The 25785-nt window shown below is 33.8% G+C and overlaps 1 protein-coding gene across 1 annotated transcript in view; it reads left to right on the top strand.

Annotated features, from left to right (window-relative positions):
* The first annotated feature begins 9287 nt into the window (after window positions 1–9287).
* LOC132935942 (transcription factor collier-like) overlaps window positions 9288–25785 on the top strand; it is a 96116-nt gene continuing 79618 nt past the window's right edge. Inside the window, 4 exon segments of the mRNA XM_061002592.1 lie at window positions 9288–10772; window positions 20917–21070; window positions 23168–23231; window positions 23309–23364. Of these exon segments, the coding sequence (XP_060858575.1) occupies window positions 10576–10772; window positions 20917–21070; window positions 23168–23231; window positions 23309–23364 (471 nt within the window). The 5' untranslated portion in view covers window positions 9288–10575.

Below are 25785 nucleotides of genomic sequence, written 5' to 3'. Positions count from 1 at the left end.
TCCTTGGTGAAATTTATTGGGTGACCGAAAATAATAACAATCTATGTCTATATAAATAAAAATACATGTTTGTCTGTATGTCATTGAACTCCTCCTAAATCACTGGACATTTTTTATGTGTTTTTGAGTGAGTCCCTGAATGGTTTAGATTTACAATTAGACACCCAGTTGGTTCAACCCGGAGAGGTGCTCAAACAGGTATTTTGAGATATACGATATAAATTTTTGTTTATAAATGGTTGCTATTGGTTAAGGAGAAATAATTAGTAAAAAGTAGTATTTTAAATGTTTGCAATTAGTTACTCTGGCAGATGAGGTAAAAACATCCATCAAATCGTTGCACGCTTATAGTTTCGAATAAAGATATTATATCTTAAAACAAATATGACAGTTGAACGTATATTTTAAGTTATTATATAGGTTCTCAAAAATTACTTGACCAATTTTGTGAAAATTTCGAATTGTCATCGGAGATAACAGGAATGTTTAAAAACTAGTTTGAACCAGTTCGATTTATACCAAGCGTGCTTTACCATTTTTAATCCACCACAAATAAATTGTTCACCTTGGTCGATTTAGTTCGCAAAGCTACTCAAATTTATCTGTGAACTGAGGTACCTAGGTATAGATACACTAAACCCAAAATATACTTATATAATATACATTTTTTTTTTTAATTTTTTGGCGGGCGAAATGGGGTACAGGTACAACTAAAACTGGATGTTGGTTTATCCGAAGTTAATAGCTTCAAAAAATGACTGGACTGTTTTCAATAAAAGTTATTTCAATAGATTATTAGGTTAGGTTAGGTTAGGTTAGGTTAGGTTAGGATAGGATAGGTTGGTCGGCAGAGTCCTACCCCCACCTCCACGTGGTGTCGACTGGAAACGGAATTCCGGTTCCGGCCAACGGGGGAGGCACAGAAGGCAAACTGTATAAAACCGAACACCGGCGGGTCAACACCAGCGACCAGAGAGGGCCAACATCGCCCTCCAACCACCGACAACAGACCGAAGGCTCGATGCGAAGACAACCGGGAAGGTTAGACGGGGACCCAGGGGCTAGTAAACTCAGCGCCCCAGTATCATCATCCGAAACTGCCCTGACCTAACCAGCGGAGGTTTGCGCCGGGGCATTAGTAGGACGCCCGCAGCACGATTCGTCACCGTCCGGGCGATCGCGATTGATGAGAAAGGGCGCTAGTCAGAACGCCTCAAGAAACCGCCGACCGGTCAGTCGACGCACCGAGCAGCACGCAGCATACCAGACACGGAGGAAACAGAAGGAAAACTGTATAAAACCGAACACCGGCGGGTCAACACCAGCGACCAGGGAGGGCCAACATCGCCCTCCAACCACCGACAACAACACAGGCCGAAGGCTCGAAGCACAGACGACCGGGAAGGTTAGACGGGGACCCAGGGGTTAGTAAACTCAGCGCCCCAGTATCATCATCCGAAACTGCCCTGACCTAACCAGCGGAGGTTTGCGCCGGGGCATTAGTAGGACGCCCGCAGCACGATTCGTCACCGTCCGGGCGATCGCGATTGATGAGAAAGGGCGCTAGTCAGAACGCCTCAAGAAACCGCCGACCGGTCAGTCTACGCACCGAGCAGCACGAAGATCTACGAACGGAGGAAACAGAAGGAAAACTGACCAAACCGTCACCGGTGAGACGCGAACTCCAAAACAAATGAAGGAGAACGGCAACGCACGAGACCCGAGGCCGACTGGCTAACAAGCCGGGCCGGGAAGACAACGAACGAGACTTCAAGACTGGCGGGCAGCAAAGCCGGGTCGAGAAGTCTACCAAAGCAACCAGCGGGCCTTAAGCCAACAATGTCATTTCTTAATAAAATGTTAAAAATTAACTTTAATGTGCGCCCACTAAGGGACAAAAAAACAAAAGGTGTGTTATTAAATTCATATAATGTTACATTATTAATTTCAATAAACGATGGCGGCGTCGCGGAAGTAATGCGAAAGCAATTCCCGCGACGTCGTCGGTTCAAACAGGAAAAAAAAAAAAAAAAAAAAAAAAGGTTAGGATAGGATAGGTTGGTCGGCAGAGTCCTACCCCCACCTCCACGTGGTGTCGACTGGAAACGGAATTCCGGTTCCGGCCAACGGGGGAGGCACAGAAGGCAAACTGTATAAAACCGAACACCGGCGGGTCAACACCAGCGACCAGAGAGGGCCAACATCGCCCTCCAACCACCGACAACAGACCGAAGGCTCGATGCGAAGACAACCGGGAAGGTTAGACGGAGACCCAGGGGCTAGTAAACTCAGCGCCCCAGTATCATCATCCGAAACTGCCCTGCAGCGCAGGCGTGCGCCGGGGCATTAGTAGGACGCCCGTAGCACGATTCGTCACCGTCCGGGCGATCGCGATTGATGAGAAAGGGCGCTAGTCAGAACGCCTCAAGAAACCGCCGACCGGTCAGCCGACGCACCGAGCAGCACGCAGCAACACTAGACACGGAGGAAACAGAAGGAAAACTGTATAAACCCAAACACCGGCAGTCATCAACCGACCACACAGGGCCAACATCGCCACCGATAGAACACCAGCCGAAGACGGAAATCCGGGAGACTAGCAGCAAGCGGCACCACACCGTCACCCACCCGCACCCCCAATCACCTCATCCGAAACTGTCCCACAGTGGCTGGCGTGCCCCGGGACATTATTAGGACACCCACAGCACGGTTGGTCACCGTCCGGGTGATCGCGATTGAGCGTGAGAGGGGCCGCGGATGCGGTGTCAGGAGGTGCCGCGGACCGCAAAGCTCCTGGGAACGACGAGTACAACAACAACGATCAGAAGGAAAACTAGCAAACCAACAACGGCGACACGCACACTCCAGAACATCAGGGAGAAGACGCGACGAACGAGTTAGAAGCCGGCCGACGATCAATCCGGGCCGAGAATCACCAGAACGAGAAGACAAGACCGGCGGGCAGCGCAGCCGGGTCGAGAACCCACAATGCAAACAGCAGGCCTTCAGCCACAATGTATCTTTATTTGATAATATGTAAAAACTAATTTAAATGTGCGCCCTTAGAGGACCCATAAAACAGGTGTAAAACATTATACATAAATTGTACATCATTTCTTTTAAGTATAATAAACGATGGCGGCGTCGCGGCAGTAATGCGAAAGCAGTTCCCGCGGCGCCGTCGGTTATAAACTGGAAAAAAAAAAAAAAAAGGATAGGATAGGTTAGGTTAGGCATAACACAAATAAGTACCAAATAAAACATATACCTTATGCCTACCTATCTTATATCTTAGGTGTTAACTTTCTAGAACACTGTCTGCAAAAGTCTTCCCTCAATGTAACCTCCCCACTCCACTCATCATACTTCTGTGTGATTGTAATTACAACCTAAATTTCAGAGTGTCACACCAGTGGATGGCTTCTCCATTCAAGAGAAACGCTAAACTATTAATATAAGTTCCTATTTCCTGTTCCTCTTTGACATGTAGTATACTGGTATTTGACAATCATTGATTATTATCAACTAATATGAATAAAAGTATACATAATTACTAGTATACTCAGTTATCGATTACGGTCGTAAAATTTTACCGAACTATAATTTGTAATTTAAATTGTCTAATAAATATTTGTAGGTGGGTGAGTCCTCAGAAATATCCTCAGCAACACATAATTATTTGCCACTGTTCCTAACAAAAAAAAAATCGTGGGCCATATTGTGCATTCAGAGATGAGTTTAATTTGATTGTGTAATATGAGGTTATGTACTCATATGGACATATGGTCCGCTAGATTCAATTTTTCCAGAGCCGGTCAGCGCATGTGGTTTAAACATCATCATTTTTCGTAGGAATATATTATTCAACTAATATTCTGGTACCTGGTTTTCCGACGAGGAATCAACACGTGGGCTGATGAAGACATGATGTAAAACTTCCTTATATATTTTATAGCTAGGTAATGCGCGTATTGCAACAATATAGGTATATTAATATTATATTATATAATACATTTTACCAAGGTTTAATATTCGGATTTTAACAACTGCATACTACCTACAACGTATAATAGCCCCTTTACTGGTGTAGTATATGACAAATAATTTGGATAATGGTAAAATAAAGAAAAAACTTTAAAATAAGTAGATATAATTCTGCAGTACGATAAAAATTATTTTTAAATTTTAATTGTCATAAAAAATGATTCTTAAATGGAGTATATAAAGATATTTTGTAACAATCTTCAGGAATTTAAAAAATAAATTCAATGTATGAGTAATTCCTCCAACCCCTGAAAGGATTTCAAAAAATTCGACATGGCTATATTATATTATAGTTGCAAAGAGCGTAGTCTATACTTTTATAGGTATGTAATAAAAGTATGGTATATGTAAGTATTACACTATTTAATATATCAAATGTGTATAGACAAACATTATTTTAAGAAAAAAAAAAACGATAACATTTTTGAACATATTTATTTTACATTATTCTATAAAAATTTAGAATTATATTTTTATCTCTTTAGGTATATGTAGTTTATTGTTTTTCTATTTTTTTTTACCCTGTTTCTCTAAGTTATGATATTTTAAAATGATTCCTCAATTGATATTCTGCAATGTACCCAATGTCCCAAGTCACCGAGGCAGTTATAATAAATAATAATAAAAAAAACATTTATATTATACTATAATTTTATCGTTATTGTTTTTTAAGTTTTTCCCTTTTTTAATGACAAGCTACGTTTTTAATTTCATATTATTCTGAGCATTTCGATCTATAAAAATCAAATTTCTGACAAGTAGCGTATATATTAGTTATACAAGTATTTAAAGTTTTTAAAATTAGTGGAGTGCTGAGTGCTGGACCAATATTTTGCAGAGTATCTACCTCTGTACCTCACACTGAGCTCTACTGATTTGTATACATCAAGAACTCCAAAAAATATTTTGCTTTGGAGGAAAGAATTAAAAATGCAGGTTGTCAAAAAAACCTAATTTTTTTTTTTAAAAAATAACCATAAAAATACGTTATAAAAAATATGTTGTTTTTAAACCACTTAAAATTAAATATTATAATTTATATGTAAATTAAATACTTTAAAAAACGTTAATAGTTTTTTTTAAATAATGAGACTTACGTTTAATGGATCATCCAGTATATATTATTATTATTAATATATACTTATACTGCTCGCGCACGAAAGTATGAAATAGTTAGCCTATATCCGTTCGTTTATATAATATATATACCAGGGACGGAAACCGGATACAACCGGTTAATAATTGGTTTTAACGGTTTATCTTAACCGCAACCAGAGCGGGAGCAATAAAACAAGAGAGTGGTTAGAGGTTACCAAGTCCGAGATTGAAACCGATGATTATTTGAACGGTAACCCAAACTGAAACTGTTTTTTTGATTAGTGGTTAACCGGTTTTTTATATCGAACGGATTAATGGATTCTCATGTAATTTAGGAATATCCGAAAATATAACGTCCGTCGGTATTCTGTGAATATATAACGGTTAGACTATACAATTCTCTGTATAATAATTATTAATTGAATTCCACTTATTATATAATAGTATTAAAATAAACTAATAAATAACTATAATATGCAGGTAGGTTCCCACTAAGAAAATTATGATTTAAAATTTTCCAGGATATTTAATAATTAATTGTTGTTAGTGACAAGTTTGATTAAATAATGTTTACATTTATTAGTTATTAGTTTATTACTTATATATTATATTATATTCATTATATATTATATATTTATTATATATTTAAGTGTCGGACGTCTACCAGTCGTCGTAACTCGTATTGATTGGGAAAAATCATAGATTAATTATTACCTATGTAAATTAAATATTTAATTAATTATTATTTCACGATTCTGAAATGTGGTATTTGATATTTGTAATTTAATTTCAATAACATGAAATTATTATATAACTTTTTTATACTTAAATAGTTAAATGTTGATACCTATATTAAATTATGGTTTATTGCTTACAGCTAATAAGGATATTGCGTTTAATAATATTCGGCATTGTGATTTCATTGAAAGCATATAGGTATAAAACTTTGTGTAACACAATTGCTTTGAATTAACAATTATTTGAATATAACATTATAAATTATATAAATTACAAGATAGAAATAACTACCTAGAATGTTATTTATTTCTAGTGCTATATATTACTAATACCCCTAAAATTTGTATATTATATTAAACATATTGTTTATGAAGGTTATAGTTTTATATTTTATATCTGAGAGTGTCATTAATGGGTGGCTGCTCTCATCAAACGTAACATGTATTATATAATTTATTGTAAACTGTTTTTATTATTAATATTAATTGTTTTGATACCTTATATATATTCTGTTCACATTTACTTATTGTGCCTAAGGTATAGATTGTAAATTTCTTTTAAAAATAAAAAAAAAAAATATTTTATATTGATAAAAACCAAAAAGACTAAAGTCATAAATTTTTTACAATTATCCAGACTCCTAGTATTATTTCTAGTTTAATATAAAATATAGTCGTTATTGATTAGTAAATAATAAATTTAAGATTTTTTTTAATTATTTGTATATTGTATGCAGGAAATAGTTTTGTACCTATAGTCTGTGAAGTACCGCCTAATACCTATGAACCCAAAACCCAAGTGAAAAGGTATTGTCAACATTTTTTTTTTATATATAACCTGCATGTATGAATGATTAACCAAAACCTTTGTAGTTCATAACTAGTTTTTAAAACCAAAACCAAAACCTAAGACTTTTATTTTGGTAATAAAACCGGTGAGCAAAACCGTAATATAAAAAACCGGGTTTAAAAACCCGAACCACCAAACTTGTTTTGGTTTTCATCCCTAATATATAATATGCTATCTATATATACTTGTACATACCTATATATATTTAATATCACATACCAATCTAAATATGCATTGGTACTCCGTGCTCGACCCTATAATTTGCCAATCACTGCCGAATATACCACACCTGCTGCAGCAGCTATATTGGAATTGGAAATATATATACTACAGAATATTATAATAGTATATACATATTATATATTTTACTATTTTAGGTATATACTAATAGCCCTCCTGTCTAGTATTATATTTTACTATTTTAGGTATATATTATAACTATAACTATATATATATATATATATATATATATATAACTAGCTGATCCTGTGCACTTCGTTGCCCGTTAAATGTACCAACTCTATATGACTCAAACTTTGTTCAATTCGTTATTTAATATTCGGTGTACGGTGTTCAAAATTTATCTTAACTTTTCTGATGCCTGGAATGAAAATTCTGATTCGCAGCAGTATATTATCAGGTAGGCAATCTACCTGCGGTAGATCGCGGACCCAGTGCGGTTTGTACGTAAGTGTATGATTTAACTCTAAAGTATCAAAGTTATACCAAGTTTATTTTGATATAATACGGCGGATTAATGTAATCAATTAATACATAGTCCTAACCTAACCTAAACGTACTAAATTCCGACAAATAAAAACCAAATTTAACTCTTTTTAAATTAGCCTATCTTCTTCACAGAGATCTGCACACAAACGTATATATTTTAATATAGGCTATAGCTGATCCTGTACACTTTGTGGCCCGTAAAAAATGACAACTCTTAAACAAATTGTGATTGTTCAACTCCTTTTTGGTGTAACTCACTGCAGTAAGTGCAACTCAGCCACCCTGGTAGGCAATGTGTGAAAATTCGATTTGATGCATGCTTGTACCTGATCTGCCCGATTAACCAATAGCAACCAATAATAAATAAATACTATTTCTATTAATTATTTCTCCTATAACCAATAGCAATCATTTATAAACAAATATTTCCATCATAAATCTCAAAATCCCTGTTTGAGCATTTCTATTAATTGAATGTAGCGTGATGTTATATAGCCTATGACTTTCCTCAATGAATGGACTATTCAACAAAAAAATAATTTTTCATTCGAACCAGTATAGCCTCTTACAGCCCCTCTAAGCCCATTTCAACCCCTTACAGCCCTTTTTTAGTAATAAAAGTAGCCAATGTTTTTTCTCAGTGTCTAAACTATCTATGAACCAAATTTCATTTAAATCGGTTCTGTAGTTTCGGAGCCTATTCAATACAAACAATCAAATCTTTCCTCTTTATAATATTAGTTATAGAGTATAGATGTATATGACATCATGGCATCATATGCGTATAATATCGTTGCTGTAGCAGCAGTGCGAAAAGGGGGAAGTATAAAATGTATTGTATATATTAGGTATATATATTATATAATCAGATATTGCAGTCGTGCTATTTTAGCGACGAATATTAGCATTAGGAGATATATATATATATATAATATTCAGTGTATAGGTATATGCTTTGGATAGGGAAACAATAAGACGTGTATGGCCCTGCGAAACGTTGATAGGGGTGGGGGAAGGAGGATGAGTAAATATTTTTAACGTAATCCTTAACCTCGCTCCCTTTTTCCATCGCGTGCTGCTCGCGTATGTATAGGTCGGTGTAACTATGTATATACATTATATACGATACATACGTATATATATATATATATATGAATGTAAGTATATAATATATCTGACGGGTGAATTATTGATGTGATATATTATAGGAAAAGTGAATCGGCCGCGTGTGTGCGAGCGTCGGAGGAATATTAATAATTTAAAACGACCGCTCTTGCGCAGGGAAAAATACGTAATAATACAAACGGTGAAGTAATATAACAACACAGTCGTATAGTACAGGATAGGCAAGTAGGTACATTATATAGATAGGTACCCATCGGACAAGGGAGGAAAAATGAATGGCTAATATATAATATATAGAAGTCATATTTTCGGAAAATTACTTATATTCGAGCCATGATGGGCGCAATTTGGGGGGAGCTTAGATGTGCTTATAGCTGCACCCTAAGTTTTGAAATTAGCGCATCCTAATAATTTATGTTCTTGGTGATTTGATTAACCATACCTTATATAACAAATAAAATATTGTTCTTAAAATATTAGGCACCTGTATTAAAAATAATCAATATATAGGTATAGGGGCAAAGCCATCATTGTTAAATTCGTGATTATTTTATGAAGGGTTGTGTAGTGGAGATAAAATTGCTAATCCATGATCACAAGACTAAGTGGAAAAAAGATAATCTATTCAGCAGCTCTCTAGTTATACCTCTTTAAAATTGCGCCCTGCAGATAAGTAAACCAGTAAAGTATACACTCAAAAAATTAGGTATATTTACGGTATAAGGTACCTACGTCATATAGCATAAAATTGTTGTGCGCCCACGTAAGTAAGTATAAGTTCGTCGTTGTTGCCGCCACCACGAGTCTTGTCGCGTGACGGCGGCGGTGGACAGTCGCGCGCGCGTTCGGCGTCCGCGTGGCGCGGCAGCGTCGGCCGGTGTGCGAGTACCGACACGCCGCCGGTGGACGACGGCCAGCGGCGAAGGCGACTAGCGATTGGCCGGCAGGCGGAGTCGCCAACGCCCGGGCACTGCCGGCCGGTAGGCGTGGCCGCGGCCGCGTGGACGTGGCCAAACGCTCACGCACACACTTGCGGCTGCCAACGCACACACCAGCACCGGACACGGCCGGACGGCGGTAGTGCACGGCGGGCCGCGTGGGGCGGGCACAGACGCGCCTGCGCGCCCACGTACGCGCACGCACGCGATCACGTCACACTGTCCGCGGGAACGTTTCGGCGGCGATGCGTTTAGAGTATCGCGCGCACTCCCACCGGGACGACCATAGTCGCTGTGCACACGGGCCGAGAATTTATTTTTATTGCATATCCTCAACGTTTCCTTGCAAGACGTCCCGTACGCGTCACACAACGGTATACTATTATCATGTCATGGTACACTCGCGCCTGATCGCCACTGCACCGCCGGGAATAAAATTTTCGTCATTGTTAAAAATTAATTAATTTTGTTCTACGGTTTTTTTTTTCTTTTCGTTTATTAATCTATTACCGCGGGACGCCGGTCGTCCGACTAACGTCCACGTATCATACGCAATATAATACAATATATTTTATATTCAACACGCTTGCTGTTGCAGACCAACGAATATTAATCCAGCATTAAAATTATCACGTTAAACGCGAGCTCGCGGTCCGAATACACATCACCCGATCGTACATATCGCGAACGCACGTTGACGGACACGTATAGGACGGCGGTGGGCCCGGAAGGCATCACGGTGGTGTCGACGGAAGAAGACGGACGGACGGTGGCCGGCGCCGGCTACTGGACGGGGGGCGCGACCGGCGGCGACGCTGACGCCGCGGTCGCGGCACCGTGGCAGTCAACGTTGGGCACGCTGGGTGGCGGTGGTGGCGGTGGCGGCGGCGTCGTTGTCGGCAATGTCGGTAACGGCGGCGGTGGCAGCGTCGTCGGCGGTAACGGCGTCGTTGGTGGCGGCGGTGGCGGTGAACTGGACCCCGTGGCCGCGTGGGGCCGAAAGCTGTACGCCACGCCGGGCAACCATCACCGGAACGCCACCGCGGCCGGCCTCATGTTTGGCCTGCACCACCACCATCACCAGGATACCACGACGCCCGGTGGTATATCCGGACTGCACCACCATCATCACCATCACCACCATCACCAGCTCCGGGGCCCCGTCACAGGGCTCAAAGAAGAACCTTTGGCCAACTCGCAGCTGTCCGTTCCCCGTTCATGGATGCAACCTTCCATCATCGATCAGAGCAGGTACGAACCACGTTTTTACTGTTTTAATTTTTTACTCGATCCACTGCTGCCGTTTCAGTCCTGTAACAATTTATTTATATAACGTAATATGTTGTACATAGTTGTAGGTATAGGTAGATAGGTATATACTATGGGTGCATAGGGTACAATAGAACTTATTGATAAATTAAAGATTTCTGAGAAAAAAACCGATCCTAAAATTTAATAAATTTACAGTAAATAAATGTTTATTATAATTTGATACGTCGAAAAATTGTATCTGTCCATCGAGGTAGCCGTTAACAAAGTTTTATACGATATATAAAAATTGAGTAGGTAACATATTTTGCGTGATTTTTTTTTCTTCTCAACACGATAGGTTGATATAGGTAGGTATAAAACATCTAATATTATTAACTATTAATTCGTTCACGACTCGATCGTTTCGATCGTTGCGGTACTTACCCGACCTGAATAATATTCACGATCAACTGTTGGACAGTGTCGGTATTGGTCCGACATGACGTATATTATAGCAGGTACCTATATAATATAAATATAAAGAAATTATTATAGCTACGACATTTGAATAATACACCTAAATAAATAATTATAATAATATAATGTAGTCATTTGTACACCTGGTATTTATATATATAGGTGCCAGGTTACCGCAGAATGCTGAGTGGGCAGTACAATTTATAAATTTATTTCTATATACGCGTATATTATTACTTTTTAAACTAAATTATATATTAGGTATACATAAAAGTACGAACGTTAACTATATGGTTTACTCAAGTTATTATGGTATTGGTATACCAATGATTTATGAAACAAACTAACTTTATTATAATTACGTTTCGAGTTATAGATTTTAAACATATAGGTCTTTATATTAATTAAATATATTACATCGCGTTGTGCATAATTTGAAACAATTATTGCGTTTTTGTAAGCGTTAGAGTTTATTAAAATTAATAATACTTTTTAAAAACTTGTAAGAGAGTGCGAATATTATATTATAATGCTGATACATTTCTAATAAATTTAATTTAAAAAATGTGTATACATTTTATAATCTTTGAACAGTTTAAATAATGATATTATGTCGACAGGAAAAATTATTGCAACGTTTATTTTTCCCATTTGACAAGGAAAAATAAAAATTACTATTATGAAGGTCACGATGGGTACCTACAACTAAGACTGTAACTTTATTTTTTATGAGTTACGTGAAAATGTTTCGAATAGGTACCTATATATATATACCTATAATAGTATTAAAATAATGTTTTAATATTAAAAAACTCATAAATTCGTTTTTTTTATATTTGTTCAGAATGTATGATATAGTCACTCATGAGTCATTTTATATAATAAATACATAAAAATAAAAGTACGCTATCTATTGAATTATTCAATTGTTCAATGTACCAACAAATATTTATTTATATGTATACACATAATGTTAATCATTTATATTGTATCTATAGACTAAAGTTAAAACTCCTTTTTGAAACTTTTAACACTTTGTTGTTTTTAATAAAATATTTTTAATCATTTATACTTACGCATTATATTATAATTAAATGAGGATATTTGCTTTACGGAATTTAAAAATTAAGTTGCAGATATATACAACGATGTTCGTAATAATTCGGGAAAGATAATCTCTGAAACATTTACGAGTGCTTAATTAGTTTGTTGAGTGTGATTTGTGTTTGAAGGAAAAGGATTAAAAAAATAATAAAAGTAAAAATACGTATAATGATTGTTAAAAAACAAAACAAAAAAATGTATTTATCTAGGTACCTATTTATTTATGGACATTTCTCGAATCGTATTTCGTTTACAGTAACAATTAGTATTGGATTACGAATTTATGTGAGCATAACTATATATATATATACTGCTCTAGGTATCACTGTAGGACGCCTCCTAACTTCACGCCATCCAGTTTTTTGTTTGTTCAAATCAGCAAATTTACTTAATGTTTTTATAATAGTACGGATTGTAAATTATACATTTATTTATTTAAAATAAGAAAAATATGTATATACCTCTACTGCAGGCTGCTGTCGAGGGTGGTTAAAAGGACTGGGAAAAAGAAAAATAGTAAAAATAAAATAAAAAGGAACTCGATGAGAACAGAGATGGAAAAAAAGTGACTCAAATCTGTCATAACGAGCAAAAAGACCACCTATAGGTACAATATTGATTATGTAAACAAGACAGCATATCTCATAGGGTTTTGAATAAATTCTCCAGAGACTGTTCATACATATAAGTATATAAAGGTAGGTATAAGAAAGCGCATGTATATTATATATTTCATTTGCTTTTATAGGTATATAATATTTCAAACACGCGGGCACAATGTTACAATCGGATGAATGTATTTGTTTCATGTCCCGTCTCAATTTTCGCCTCTTATCGCCGTGATTTTGATCAAAACCGTACTATTATGGCGTGAAAAAAAATATTATAAAGAAAATTGTCCATTCGTGTATATTCGTCGCCACTCGAATGTTGCTTAGTGAATTATAAAAGTATATTATTATATAGATGGTGTTTTTGTTTTGAACGTTGCCACGGCGTTTAGAGTATGCAATAAAACAGCACTCCAACTCCCATTAATTTGCATTTTTTTTTTTCATTCTTATATTATACTATTATAGTCTCATTTTGTATATGAGTGCATTACTGCATACTTTGATATCCTTTATTTTTTTCCAACGAATCTATAAAATATTTAAATACAAGAATTGCACTTAAAAAGCGAAACGTTCACGTTATATAGGTTCCCCACTATTATGTATAATAATATGCAGTATGCACATATTAATACATAATATATAATATATATTATATATATATATGCACCTATTTCAGTGGATTAGTATATTAGTACATTCATATTTTAAAACCAAACCGTACGCATTGAGCAATGTGTATACTTAAAAAAACCAACAAGAGTAACATTAACTATATTAAAAAATGTAGGAGTAAAATTTATTTGAAAATTAAATATTATTGTGTAAGCAATTCCTACGAGGCATTTTCATTTTCAATAATATATTATTCATATAGGTGCATGCATAATATCATACTTACGCAGCTTAAACAATTCGGTTGGCTGCAGCAGCGGTAGGTAATAACTAATAAACGATGCGTCGAACCCTACACACAACAGTATGTATGAATACGAAATTAATAAATAAAAAAGCATATTTAAATTGCATAGTATCTAAAATAAATCAAACCTCTTTGTGCAGATATTGTGTTAATCAATTGATTTGTTCTGAAGGAGATGATTACATATAAAAACGTAGGTACCTACTACCTATATAAAATATAAATTTCATATATCTAAGCATTACATTTGTCTGAAACGGTATGATTAAAATTAATAAATATAAGTTTATAGTGGAAATAATTGTATGAACAATAACCACTTGAATTAAATTATTATGAATTATATACTGTGCACATGATAACTGCATAAAACATAACAGCTTTACTTTTACGAATTTTAAATTATGTATACCTACATCTATAAAAATAGTATGACGCGTACAAATATTTAAAACCAATATTTTCACAATAAAAAAACTCATTATCTGTTATGAAATACAAGTGTGCAACTAAATCGTCAATAATATAAGCACGTGTAATAAAATTTATAGATAAAATTCCAAATGGCATATGGTACACGAACAATTTTTGTTTAGATGCCTATATACATATTCTATATTCGCAACCATATTATTGAAAACTGCGATAATATTTTCGTGACCTTAGCACAGGTTGTCGACACTTTATATTATGTCTATAAAAATGTATTTCCAAATTGCTTTCGACCGACAAACAATTAAAATACGTCAAATATGTACCTATGCCTATTGCCTATACCCTGTATAGTATATAAATAAAGCGACTGTAATACTTTATAAGTACGTGTGATATGTGTATCGCATAAATTATGCTCATAAATTAGGTAGGTACGTATAACATCGATTGATTATTCGCGTCAGACTCGATAACATACTGAAATAAAATTAAGTACCGAGAATAACGTATTATTTTCGATTTAAATTTGAGAATTGAAAATATAACTAGATAAGTTCTTTTAAAATTTAAAAAAAATGTTTGTGGCTTGCTCGTTATTATTATTGGTACATTATGACTTTACCGATACAAAAAAAAAAAGGTCGAAAACTTAGCTTATATACCACTGACGATACACTATATAATATTAGAATATATAGTAGCGTACAATAAATACGATTTCGCCATTTCGGTTTATGCAAATAAATATAGAGCATGTGGTGAATCCAATGAAGGATAAACTATAAGTAAATACGATATAATATAACCAAAAGATAGTATTATATTATATTTAAACGAAGAAAACTTGGTTGATATTTAATATTTATATACCTATTGTAATTGTGCATAAAATGCTCGATAGTGAAAAACAAAAAAATGTTTACAGTGACAAATGCGTTGTATAGATATACTGCACAACGCACGCCCCGGAAAGACGCACACGTATAATACAATTTAGGTACATAATATATAGTTTCTGGTTAATGAAAACTCACTGCAGGACACAGACGCTTGTTTATTTTTAGAAGAGAGAGTGGCAACGACTCGTTACTTCATTTTCATCCAACTTAATATAACATCCGTAAATATACTCGTTTACATATAAAAGATACAACACCACATAGGCGGTATCCACTATATTATATAGGGGTTTGGTGAGTGGTAAAGTCAAGAACGAGCATACAAATTAAAATATAAACGTTTATGTAAGCACATCATCATCTTTCTTCAAAATAATTAACTATATTGGAAATAATACGCCTGCACTATTTAATATACTCATCTGTGAACTGCCGTTTGTAATAGTATTCAATATTAAATCGGTTATCATAATATTTTCCATATAATAAATTCATAAATATCATACAATATAGAAATCAAAGTGCAAACTAAACATAATAAATGTAAGGTTTTCAAGTATTGAAATACCCAGGGGTGGCTGGGAATAAAAATTGACACAGGGGAAACAGAAAATTCGGCCCAATTCGGTATTTATAAGTTATCGGCCCAAATTTGTTCAGCCCCAGGCGGGGACCGCCCGCCCACCACCCTATCCAGTCCACCTCTGAAAATACCTATATTATGTATTTATGTTATATTATGCTGTATTTATGATAATGAATGATATTCATCGTTCAATAAACTGATGAAAATCAGAATTACTGTGTTGTAGTAATTAAGGTGCAGGGTTTTGAGCACCCTCAAATATCTATATATATTATGAACTTAGTTAAACAATGGTGTTGTCTCGGTGAAACATTTGACCACTGTACAGCTTACAGGTTACTATAATAAGATCAACCGGGTTAGGTCGAAAGTCCCCTGTGTACATTTTTCTAATAAGCTTTAAGCATGGAACAAGGTGATTACAGAATACTTTTTTGATAATTTTAATTCACAATATTATAATTGAATTTCGAAACAGTAGCTCTAAGTAAGGTTGTTCGGAAGTTTATGACTTTTTAATTTTTTTAACGTATTAGACACTGCTTTCCTAAATAAAAATATGTTTCTAAATAACTATATTTATTTTGCATTTTTTCGACATTTATTAAGCCATAAAGTCATTATTTACTGTCATTTTTAACTAATTTTCAATAACTGAGAGAAAAATTATGGCTTTTTTTCATTTAAAATGCTTAAGTAAATCAACATTTTAAATTAATATACATTTAATTAATTTTAATTTGACAGAATGTTTCAATATTTTGAACATATAACAAATAAATATTAGGTAAATACTTTTCCATAAAATAAAATCATACTAAATAATATTAAATTTGATGTATTTTATTATTTAATTTAAACATTTGATTTATGAAATGAATTGCATTATTATTAATTAGAAATAGTATTATTCATTTATATTTCATATTTGCATATTTTATTTTAAGTGTTAGGTACCTATTGAGCTATTTAGGTTTTATTATTTAATGTTTTTAGGTCATCAACTTCCGAGTTCTAGTTAGGTATATACGTGTATTTAAAATTTATATGAGTGCACTCAATCAATATAAGTAATAGGGGTTTGCAACAAATACGATGTGGAAAGAACAGTAGGTACCTATTGCGGTGGTGGTTTATAATATTCCATCGAAATCTGCGATTCGGGAAAACGCTAATCGGCGGTGATGCCGGGGTGGAATACGTATTTCTATACGTACAAACAAAGAAAGCGAAAAATTATTTTTGTTGGTAATTTCCAACGGTGTATCGGAGCTGTGTGCCTAATGAGGAAAATATTATCTTTGTGATTCACCAAGCATGATCACCCAGTTTTTTTTATTTAATTATGCATTTATATTCAAACTCTGATTTTTACTTTTTTGGTAGGTGGTATTCCTATATAGTAGACAGTATACAGTATATACTATAAGGATTAGGTTTAAAATTATTTTTTCGAGGAATTATGCAACTTGCAATAAAAAGAGGAGTTTTTATTTGAAAAGGATGTTTGTATATTACCCGATCACCTACCGTAATACAACACACCTCAAAGCTTCAATTGTATAAACGTTCTATAATTATTGTTAAAATGTGGTTTTTATGTACAGTGTGAATCAATCTGTAGAATAATGTAAACACATTCGTTGGAAGTAATTCGTTAACTATGATCGATAAAGTCTTATCTCAGTATAATATGATTAATGGCTAAGATTTCGGGCGGTATTCATCACGGCAGTCCAGCAATAATTGAATAATTATTTATTTTTTTTGGTTTTTTATTTTTAAAGTTTGCCTGGCATTTATCATCTAAACTTAGGTGTATAGAATTACATTTTTTTACATTTGTGTATATCAGATAACAATTGAGGTAATGAAATAAGAACTGTAGATTTAAAATTAAATAGTTAATACGACGTATCAAAGTTAAAACTACTTTTACGTTACACCGCATAACAATATATTATTGTGCTCAGGTGAAACTAAAAAATAAACTCATGTTGGCGTCGTAACATTTAAGATTTGGTTGATGTAAATAGGTATACGATTAACTCATTACTAGAGTAAGTATATGCCTAATGTATAATATAAGTATAACGTTGCACGCATCTATGCGTTTTCAATTCCTGTAAAATATATATAGTTCAATTATATATTTTGATAGTATTTGTTCTATTTTATGGTGTTTAATCTGTGTGCGAATATAATATGTTTTTGGTAGGTACTTATTAGGTGTGTAATATAATATTATGTCTGTTGCGGCAGCATTTAAATTGTTATTGTTATTATTATTGGCGCTGTTGGCTGTCCTGTATCGGTTTAAAACGGGACTGTTTGCTATATAAGTTATAACATAATATATAGATAACGAAAATATGAAAAAAAGTCAATAAATTAATTAGCGCGAGTGCGTCGGACGTTCAAAACAATAATAATAATAATAATAATAATAATAGTAATAAAAATAATAAAAAATAAATTAATAATCGGCGAAATAGTCGAAACAGCTGGCTCGTTTGGCGTGGGTGCGGGCAGTGGTGTGCCGTGTACATCGCGGTTTACGCCACCCGCCGAATAAACACACGTTTAATATTTATTAAACGAATAACAACAACAGCCGCACAACGGTAGCGAGAATAAAATACAAATAATATTATATTGTGTTATAACGCGTAGAAATATTTACACTTTTGTATCAGAATTAAAAACACAAATCGTTCGCGGTTCGTATATTATATTATTATTATTATTATTATGGTGTGCGCAATTCCCTCATGCTCGCGATGCACACATCGTCAACGACGATGACGATAATAATAATGATGATGATGATGATGATGATGATGATGGTGAAGATGATAATAATCATAAACACGCCAACTATTTGGAAAGCAATATATATTATTATTGTTCATATATATATTTTTTTGCTTGCAACACCTTCCACTAAGTCCCTTCATTTATCATCGTCCATGTATAAGTGCAATGTATATATTGTATATTATGCTGACGCGTCAACATTTATATTTAATATAATATTAATATTATTATTATCAATTCGTCTGATCAATAATTTGGAATTTGATAAATGAAAAACGACAACGTGCCTACCTGTTTGTATCGCCCCGATCCTTCTCGCGTATAATATACTGTGTAAACCAATAACAGCGGTCGTGAAATTCGATTTCGATTTCTGTTTACATACAATATTATTATTGGATTTGGCTTTTCCTTCTCTCTTTCTTTGTCTTCTAGTCTCCTCCAATTAATCTATTCGTCAAAACCTATTGCAGCTCATTCGCGTATATATATTTGTATATTACCATCTCGAGCATCTCCTGTACTCGGTGGTCTGTGTAACGATATTATCCTGGACGTAATATTATGGGTAAACGAATTTCGGTCAATAGAACTGTTTTCTCATAAAAGTTCGGAAACGCGTTTTCAAAAACACCAATAGGTAGTCAGTATATTATTGTCGCACTACAGTTTAATTTAGTTTTATAAGATATGTTGAACAATTTAGGTACGTAAATATTATATTGAATATCGATTGAGTTACACACAATGTGAAGAACTTGTTCTAATAATAATATTCATAGTTATATGATGTACCTATTCAAAAGCTATGGTTTAATATTATCCATAGTATAAATAAATCAAACATACAAATTAATATACTAATAGGCACTATATTAACAAAGTCATATTATATCATAAAATCATCAATGTTTTTACCAAAAAACTATTATAGCCCAAATTCACACCCCGAGACCCTACACTATTTAAGTTACTTCGCTGTATTTCTGTAACAACTTTAAATGTATAATATAGTATTATAATATGCTGATAGTTGGAAAGAATGAAGGTTATAATTTTTAGCCATCATTTTGGGATTTACAATATTTGTATATATATATATTATGTCTATTGATCGAAGCTACTGACAGTATACCCTTTAAGTCACGGTCCATATGCAGCTATCTCCAATCGTATAGGTATACTATATTAATATATTATAGAGCATTGTTATAATACATATCACAGAAGATTTGCTCCCCTGCATTATTCTATTTATTTGCTTGTAAACGGTCTGTGAAGCTATAGGAACCACTTTATTAAACCTGTTATTAAAAAAGGTTAATCGGCACTGACGAATAGACTTACCTATACATTCACTAGACTTATTAAGTTAGTATAAGTTCTATATGGACCTGCGTGGTTATATTGCTTATACCTATAGGGTATAATGTATAGGTATATTATATTATTATATATGACGCACACTGCAGAAATGGCAAAAACGATCATAAATCACAACGGATTATGCAAGTATGCAACATATATACCTACATAACAACATAACATTGAAAATAATATTGTACCTATACAGACTACAGCTATTGTATGTATCTACTTATTAAACTTTTATATTTATATTTATGCCGGAGTTTGAAAATTTTCTTGAAAAAAAATACGCCTATATACTTTCAGTCGTTGTTTACAGACACTATTATATTGTTATAAAACAATAATAATTACAATGTTACTAACTACGTGTCTGTTTTATTTTTCGTCATGGCGGCTTAATTTACATGATATCTGTGGCCATACATAATATATTATAATATTAACCTTTCTAATATTATGTTTATTGTTATCACAGATATTATTACACATATCTGTGATTGTTATACTATTGTATTATGATTCGATTTGATATGCACGCACGCACACTCACACTCAACCACATAACAGCTATTATACATAAACGAGTATATTATAGTATGCATATTATGTATGCGAATATTGTTCCCTGCGGCAGATAACGTGAAATAACTTGAAGCTACTATAGACTTGCTGGTTCTCCATTGATTTATCTGTATGAATAAATACGTCGAACGACCCATATAATATAGGTTTATAATACTACGAGAGGTAATGCAGGTATGCATATTATAATATGTGTTCCTACGTTTAGACGGTAGTTTTCCGGCTGTATTATACCTATCTACCACACTGGCGGAATATTCCTATTATATAATTCCGTCGTAATTTCATTCACTGAACAATCTTTTAATATCCATAAGTATATTTTGTTTTATTTCAGTATCGGCGTGGGAAGGGCACATTTCGAGAAGCAACCACCGAGCAATCTGAGAAAATCCAATTTCTTTCATTTCGTGATCGCACTGTACGACAGGTCTCAGCAGCCAATTGAAATCGAACGGACCGCGTTCATCGGATTCATCGAAAAGGATCAGGTAAGCTTTATTATATATACATTTTTTTTTCTATAAGTTACCACTATTTGTGTTTCCTTTACGACTTATCTCTGTGTACGTTTTATGTAATCGCGCGCACAGCGTATACATATAATACAATGTGTGTATACAGACGGCGTGTATTTTACAGGTATATAATATATAATAATATTATATTATGTATGATAATAATATGTTATACCTATTTGTGTAGTACAGAATTAAAACAACAAAACAGGAATACACGACGTTTGGCCCTGTTTTTTATTTATCATTTAAATATAATAATAATAATATAATGATGTAGTTATATAACACTATGATGCGTGTGTGTTTATTTATACCTAATTTTTTTTTTTTCATTAAATTTACTTTATCGTTTTGTCTCGTCATCAATCATCATCCCTAAAATCGTTGCGACGTGTGATTAATAAAAACGATTTGGTGCGAAAACCCGTTTGTCACACACAGCGGGCTGAGATGAGATGATGATTATAATATAATATACACAAAAGCCGCGACGGGTTAATCCAGATTTAAGTTTATCCAAAAGTAGGTGACGACAATGAATAACACGATATAATAAATAATAATGATAACATAAACGCAACAAATAACAGTATAATATAGGTACCTAATGATTTAATACACACGAATAATATTCACTCTATGCTTGCCAATTAAACAAACAGACGAGCTTTGATAATAATATTATGTCTTATTATTGTATACAATAATATATACAGAGAGATTAACTTCACTTTACCCGCGTTAAGGTCTAGTGTCAAATTTGACGCCGGATGCCGCGGGCACGCTATATCCATCATATTAATATAGTATTAATATATTAATATAGTATAGTATTCACGTTCAGAAATGCATATTTCATAATGTTCAGTAAAGTAATTTAGTAATAACACGTCATTTGGATGCGATCGATTAATAAATTATCCGCTCAAAATGGATTTGCATTAATTTAATAATACAATATGATACGACAATACACTACCTCATACGTCATGGAGTTCTTGTATAAACGAATTCATCCACATTGCATTGATATTTTGTATTGTACTCCAAGTAGGTACGCGCGTGCACATCACAATACCATTGCAGTTTTGGTTATAATAACTCAAGTACTCAACGTCGTTTTACTCGTTCTATATAGACAGCAGTTGCCTTTTATACTATACAAACATTATTCCTCCACGTGTTTTTATTTTTACAATGTGTTAAAAATATAAAATCTCTGAAATCACCATCGTCATCGTTTTGTCGGATAAATATAATGTTTATTTTCTATGATTAATGTACAAATTCGCCCAAGTAGTTATTCACCAATTTTTATGATGCTTTAAAATGTAATTTTAGCCATCTGACAATCGTAATTTCGTGTTCACAATTACCAGACTTCAGATTGATACTGGCGTAAACCACGATTAATGTGTTGGCATTTATTTCATAACGTCTGGCAATATAATATAGTGTCCAACAAACATGTGCAATGTCGTCAGAACCTGTTATTATTAGTAATATTATAATATTATGCTTTTAATTTTTATAATGATGGTTTGGGATCGCCACACGACATTTTATATATAAACACGATTTATCATACCAAAACTGCACGTCTCGGCGTTGTTATGTATGACTTAACAACCGGAGACAACCACCAGCAATCAGTATTTTTTTTTTCATTTTCCTGAACTGAAACAAAAATATGGACCTAATCGATTTCCATCTTAACGATTGCCGTTTACTAAATATTATACAGAAAACATTTAATTTGATTAGTGTGTCGCGGTTATATCAGCATATACGAACGGGGCCCATATATATAATATGTGTTCACCTATGTACGTATAATATACACACCCGTCACCCACGTCATATACCAATACCCACTCTGTTTACGTATAGCGTTCGTCGTTTGGTATGGACTTTCGCGGATGAGCTTATAATATATGTATATATATATTTGGCAATAAAGTGCATGTTCCGATAAGTCAAAGTCTGTTTGTTTTGATGATTCCTCGCTCGCACAAAACCTGCTGCTGTAATACATAATCAAACATGAATCTTGTATGTACGTTTCAGGAATCCGAGTCGCAGAAGACCAACAACGGTATTCAGTATAGACTGCAGCTGTTGTATGCTAACGGTAATGAACGTAGTGCGCTATCGCTCAAAAGCGGTCTGTACAACTAAGCTAATACCGATACTGTTTTATTTATTTAGGTGTGCGACAAGAACAAGACATATACGTGAGGCTCATCGATACCGTTACGAAACAGGTGAGTGATTTTTTAACGATTTAATCACTAACAATATTAGGTATAATAATATTATGTAATTATATTCGATAAATTAATTATGAAGTTATAATTATTATTTATTACTCGGAAATCTATACCTATACTGCTATTATATATTATGTGCGATATTGTTACATATTATACGATATAGATAAACACTCGGGCTATAGGAATGTAATACCACGACGATAGGTTTAACGTCAAAAGTAAAAAATATGAGGGATAAGTATAAATCATTTTTTCACGTGTCTGCGATACGTTCGTTTCCGCTATTTTCAACGTTCGATGTTTGAGAGGGACGAATTTCCGTTCAAAACGCGATTATAATCGCAACGTGTAAAGTTGGGGCACTCTGACTACATTATATAATTACTTCAAGCATTAATCGATATTTAGCAAATTATTTGCAATAGTAATCGCAAGCAGGGACTGGAACCGAACCTAAAAGAACCGGTTCTGGAATCGGAACCTTCAAAAAATAAGAACCAGAACTGGAACCAGAACCTTTAAAACATTTATAACCAGAACTGGAACCGAAACCTTTATTTTAATAAATAAAGTACCGGAACTGAACTAGAATTTTTAAATTAAATAGGTTCGTTTTAGGTTCAAAAATAAAATAATTTTATTTATCATAATTTAATGGTATTACTGTTTTGCATATAAACTACCTAGTACCCATGTATGATTATATGAGTTTTCTAATATTTCTCATACTATTAATTAAACCCACATTCCGGATAGGTATTTAAAATTATTACCAAAATTACCTATTTGAAACCGATACCTTTATTTTTTTTTCATCAAAAAACCAGAACCAAACAGTTATTTTATTTTTGGAGGACCAATACCAGACCGATACCGATAAATTCATTAGGTTCCTTCTCGCCAGGAAAAAAATACAGGGGGATGTGCCAACTTATTGATTGATCGCAGAATATCAAAGAATATTGTAATATTATCAAAACACGTTTCCCGCGCGTATTTCACCCTAAGTGGAAAAGCTCAACACGAGCTCTATGCGGGGCAACCTGTATCTATGACAATATAATATTATACTATTTTTATAAAATAAAACGCTGTCGTCGTCGTCGGAAAAGCGAAAATCGCTCTGAGTGAGGACGCGGGTTTATAAATTACATTATATTGTGTGATATATACCTACCGTTAATTGAATACCGTATAATTACAACAGTTTTATATGTCCGGTACAATCTCTACGCATGCAGTTTTTGTCAATCGAATTATACCTTTTCGTATTATTATTTATCATGTTGTGTGATTACAACTACGTTTTCGCGGCGAAAAAATACAATCGGATGCCAACACAAAGCGACACGTTCAGTAGTGTAATTATTATTTGCGTTGCTGTTTAGGCGCGAGCGCGAGCTTGAACGTTCGTATAATATATACGTGGCCAACCTACGTATTATACGTAGGTATGTGTGTGTTCAAAGAGACGATACGATTTGGAGCAAACAACGAGTGATTTTTTCATTCACTTCGTGTGCAAAAAAAAAGGTTTTATTTGCGTTTAATTTCCGATTTTTTCGTTGTCGAAAAGAGATGTCGTCGTCAAAAAGGGTCGAGGGGTAAAGCCGTAGTAAAGGACCGACGTCGAGAGTGGTTTACGGTTGTATAGTGTATACAACTGTATATATACTGACTGTAGAGTATATATGTATTATATTATTATTATATTTTTTAGACACTGGTGAATCCGATTTACGTGCTTCTCTGATATATATATATATAATATTTATAGACATATAATGTATAGCCACACGCGAAAGTCTTAGGCAAAGCTTTCAATAAATCAAACCCATTATTAAGTACCTATCTAATGCTAATATATTTTATACTGCATCTGAATCCAAAATTTTTTGTCTACGTATCGTTCAAATATATTACTTATAGTAGAAAACATACTATTACAGTGTTCATCGTGCGGTCCATTGTCGGTTGACAAATTTATTCTTCAAATATATACTATTATACAGATATCGTAATTGAATAGTAATACTTTTAAGTATAAAATAAAATATGATGGTAAACCTAACTCTTAAATATAATATAATATATACCTATATAAAGACATATATTGTATAATTTTAGATTTTTTTCAAAAATATTGTTTTGTAATGAAATAAAGATATTTCCAATAACGTTAATACTTTTCGAAAAATAAGTGTTTATCTTTAAAACAGACACCCCAATACCCTGCACTGTGAGTCTTGACTGTTTGAACTTGTTTACATTGCAGAAGTTTTCGTTTTCCATTGAACGCTCTTTTTCATACAATCGTATACGACTCTTTACCTAGGTTCGGTTACGTATTAGGTATTATCTCCGGTCCGGAATTCCGGATAACATCCTCGTCATTACCTATTTTATAGTTCT

Source organism: Metopolophium dirhodum, chromosome 1, assembly GCF_019925205.1.
Source record: "Metopolophium dirhodum isolate CAU chromosome 1, ASM1992520v1, whole genome shotgun sequence".
Lineage (NCBI taxonomy): Eukaryota > Metazoa > Arthropoda > Insecta > Hemiptera > Aphididae > Metopolophium > Metopolophium dirhodum.
This window is presented reverse-complemented; position numbering and strand designations above follow the sequence as displayed.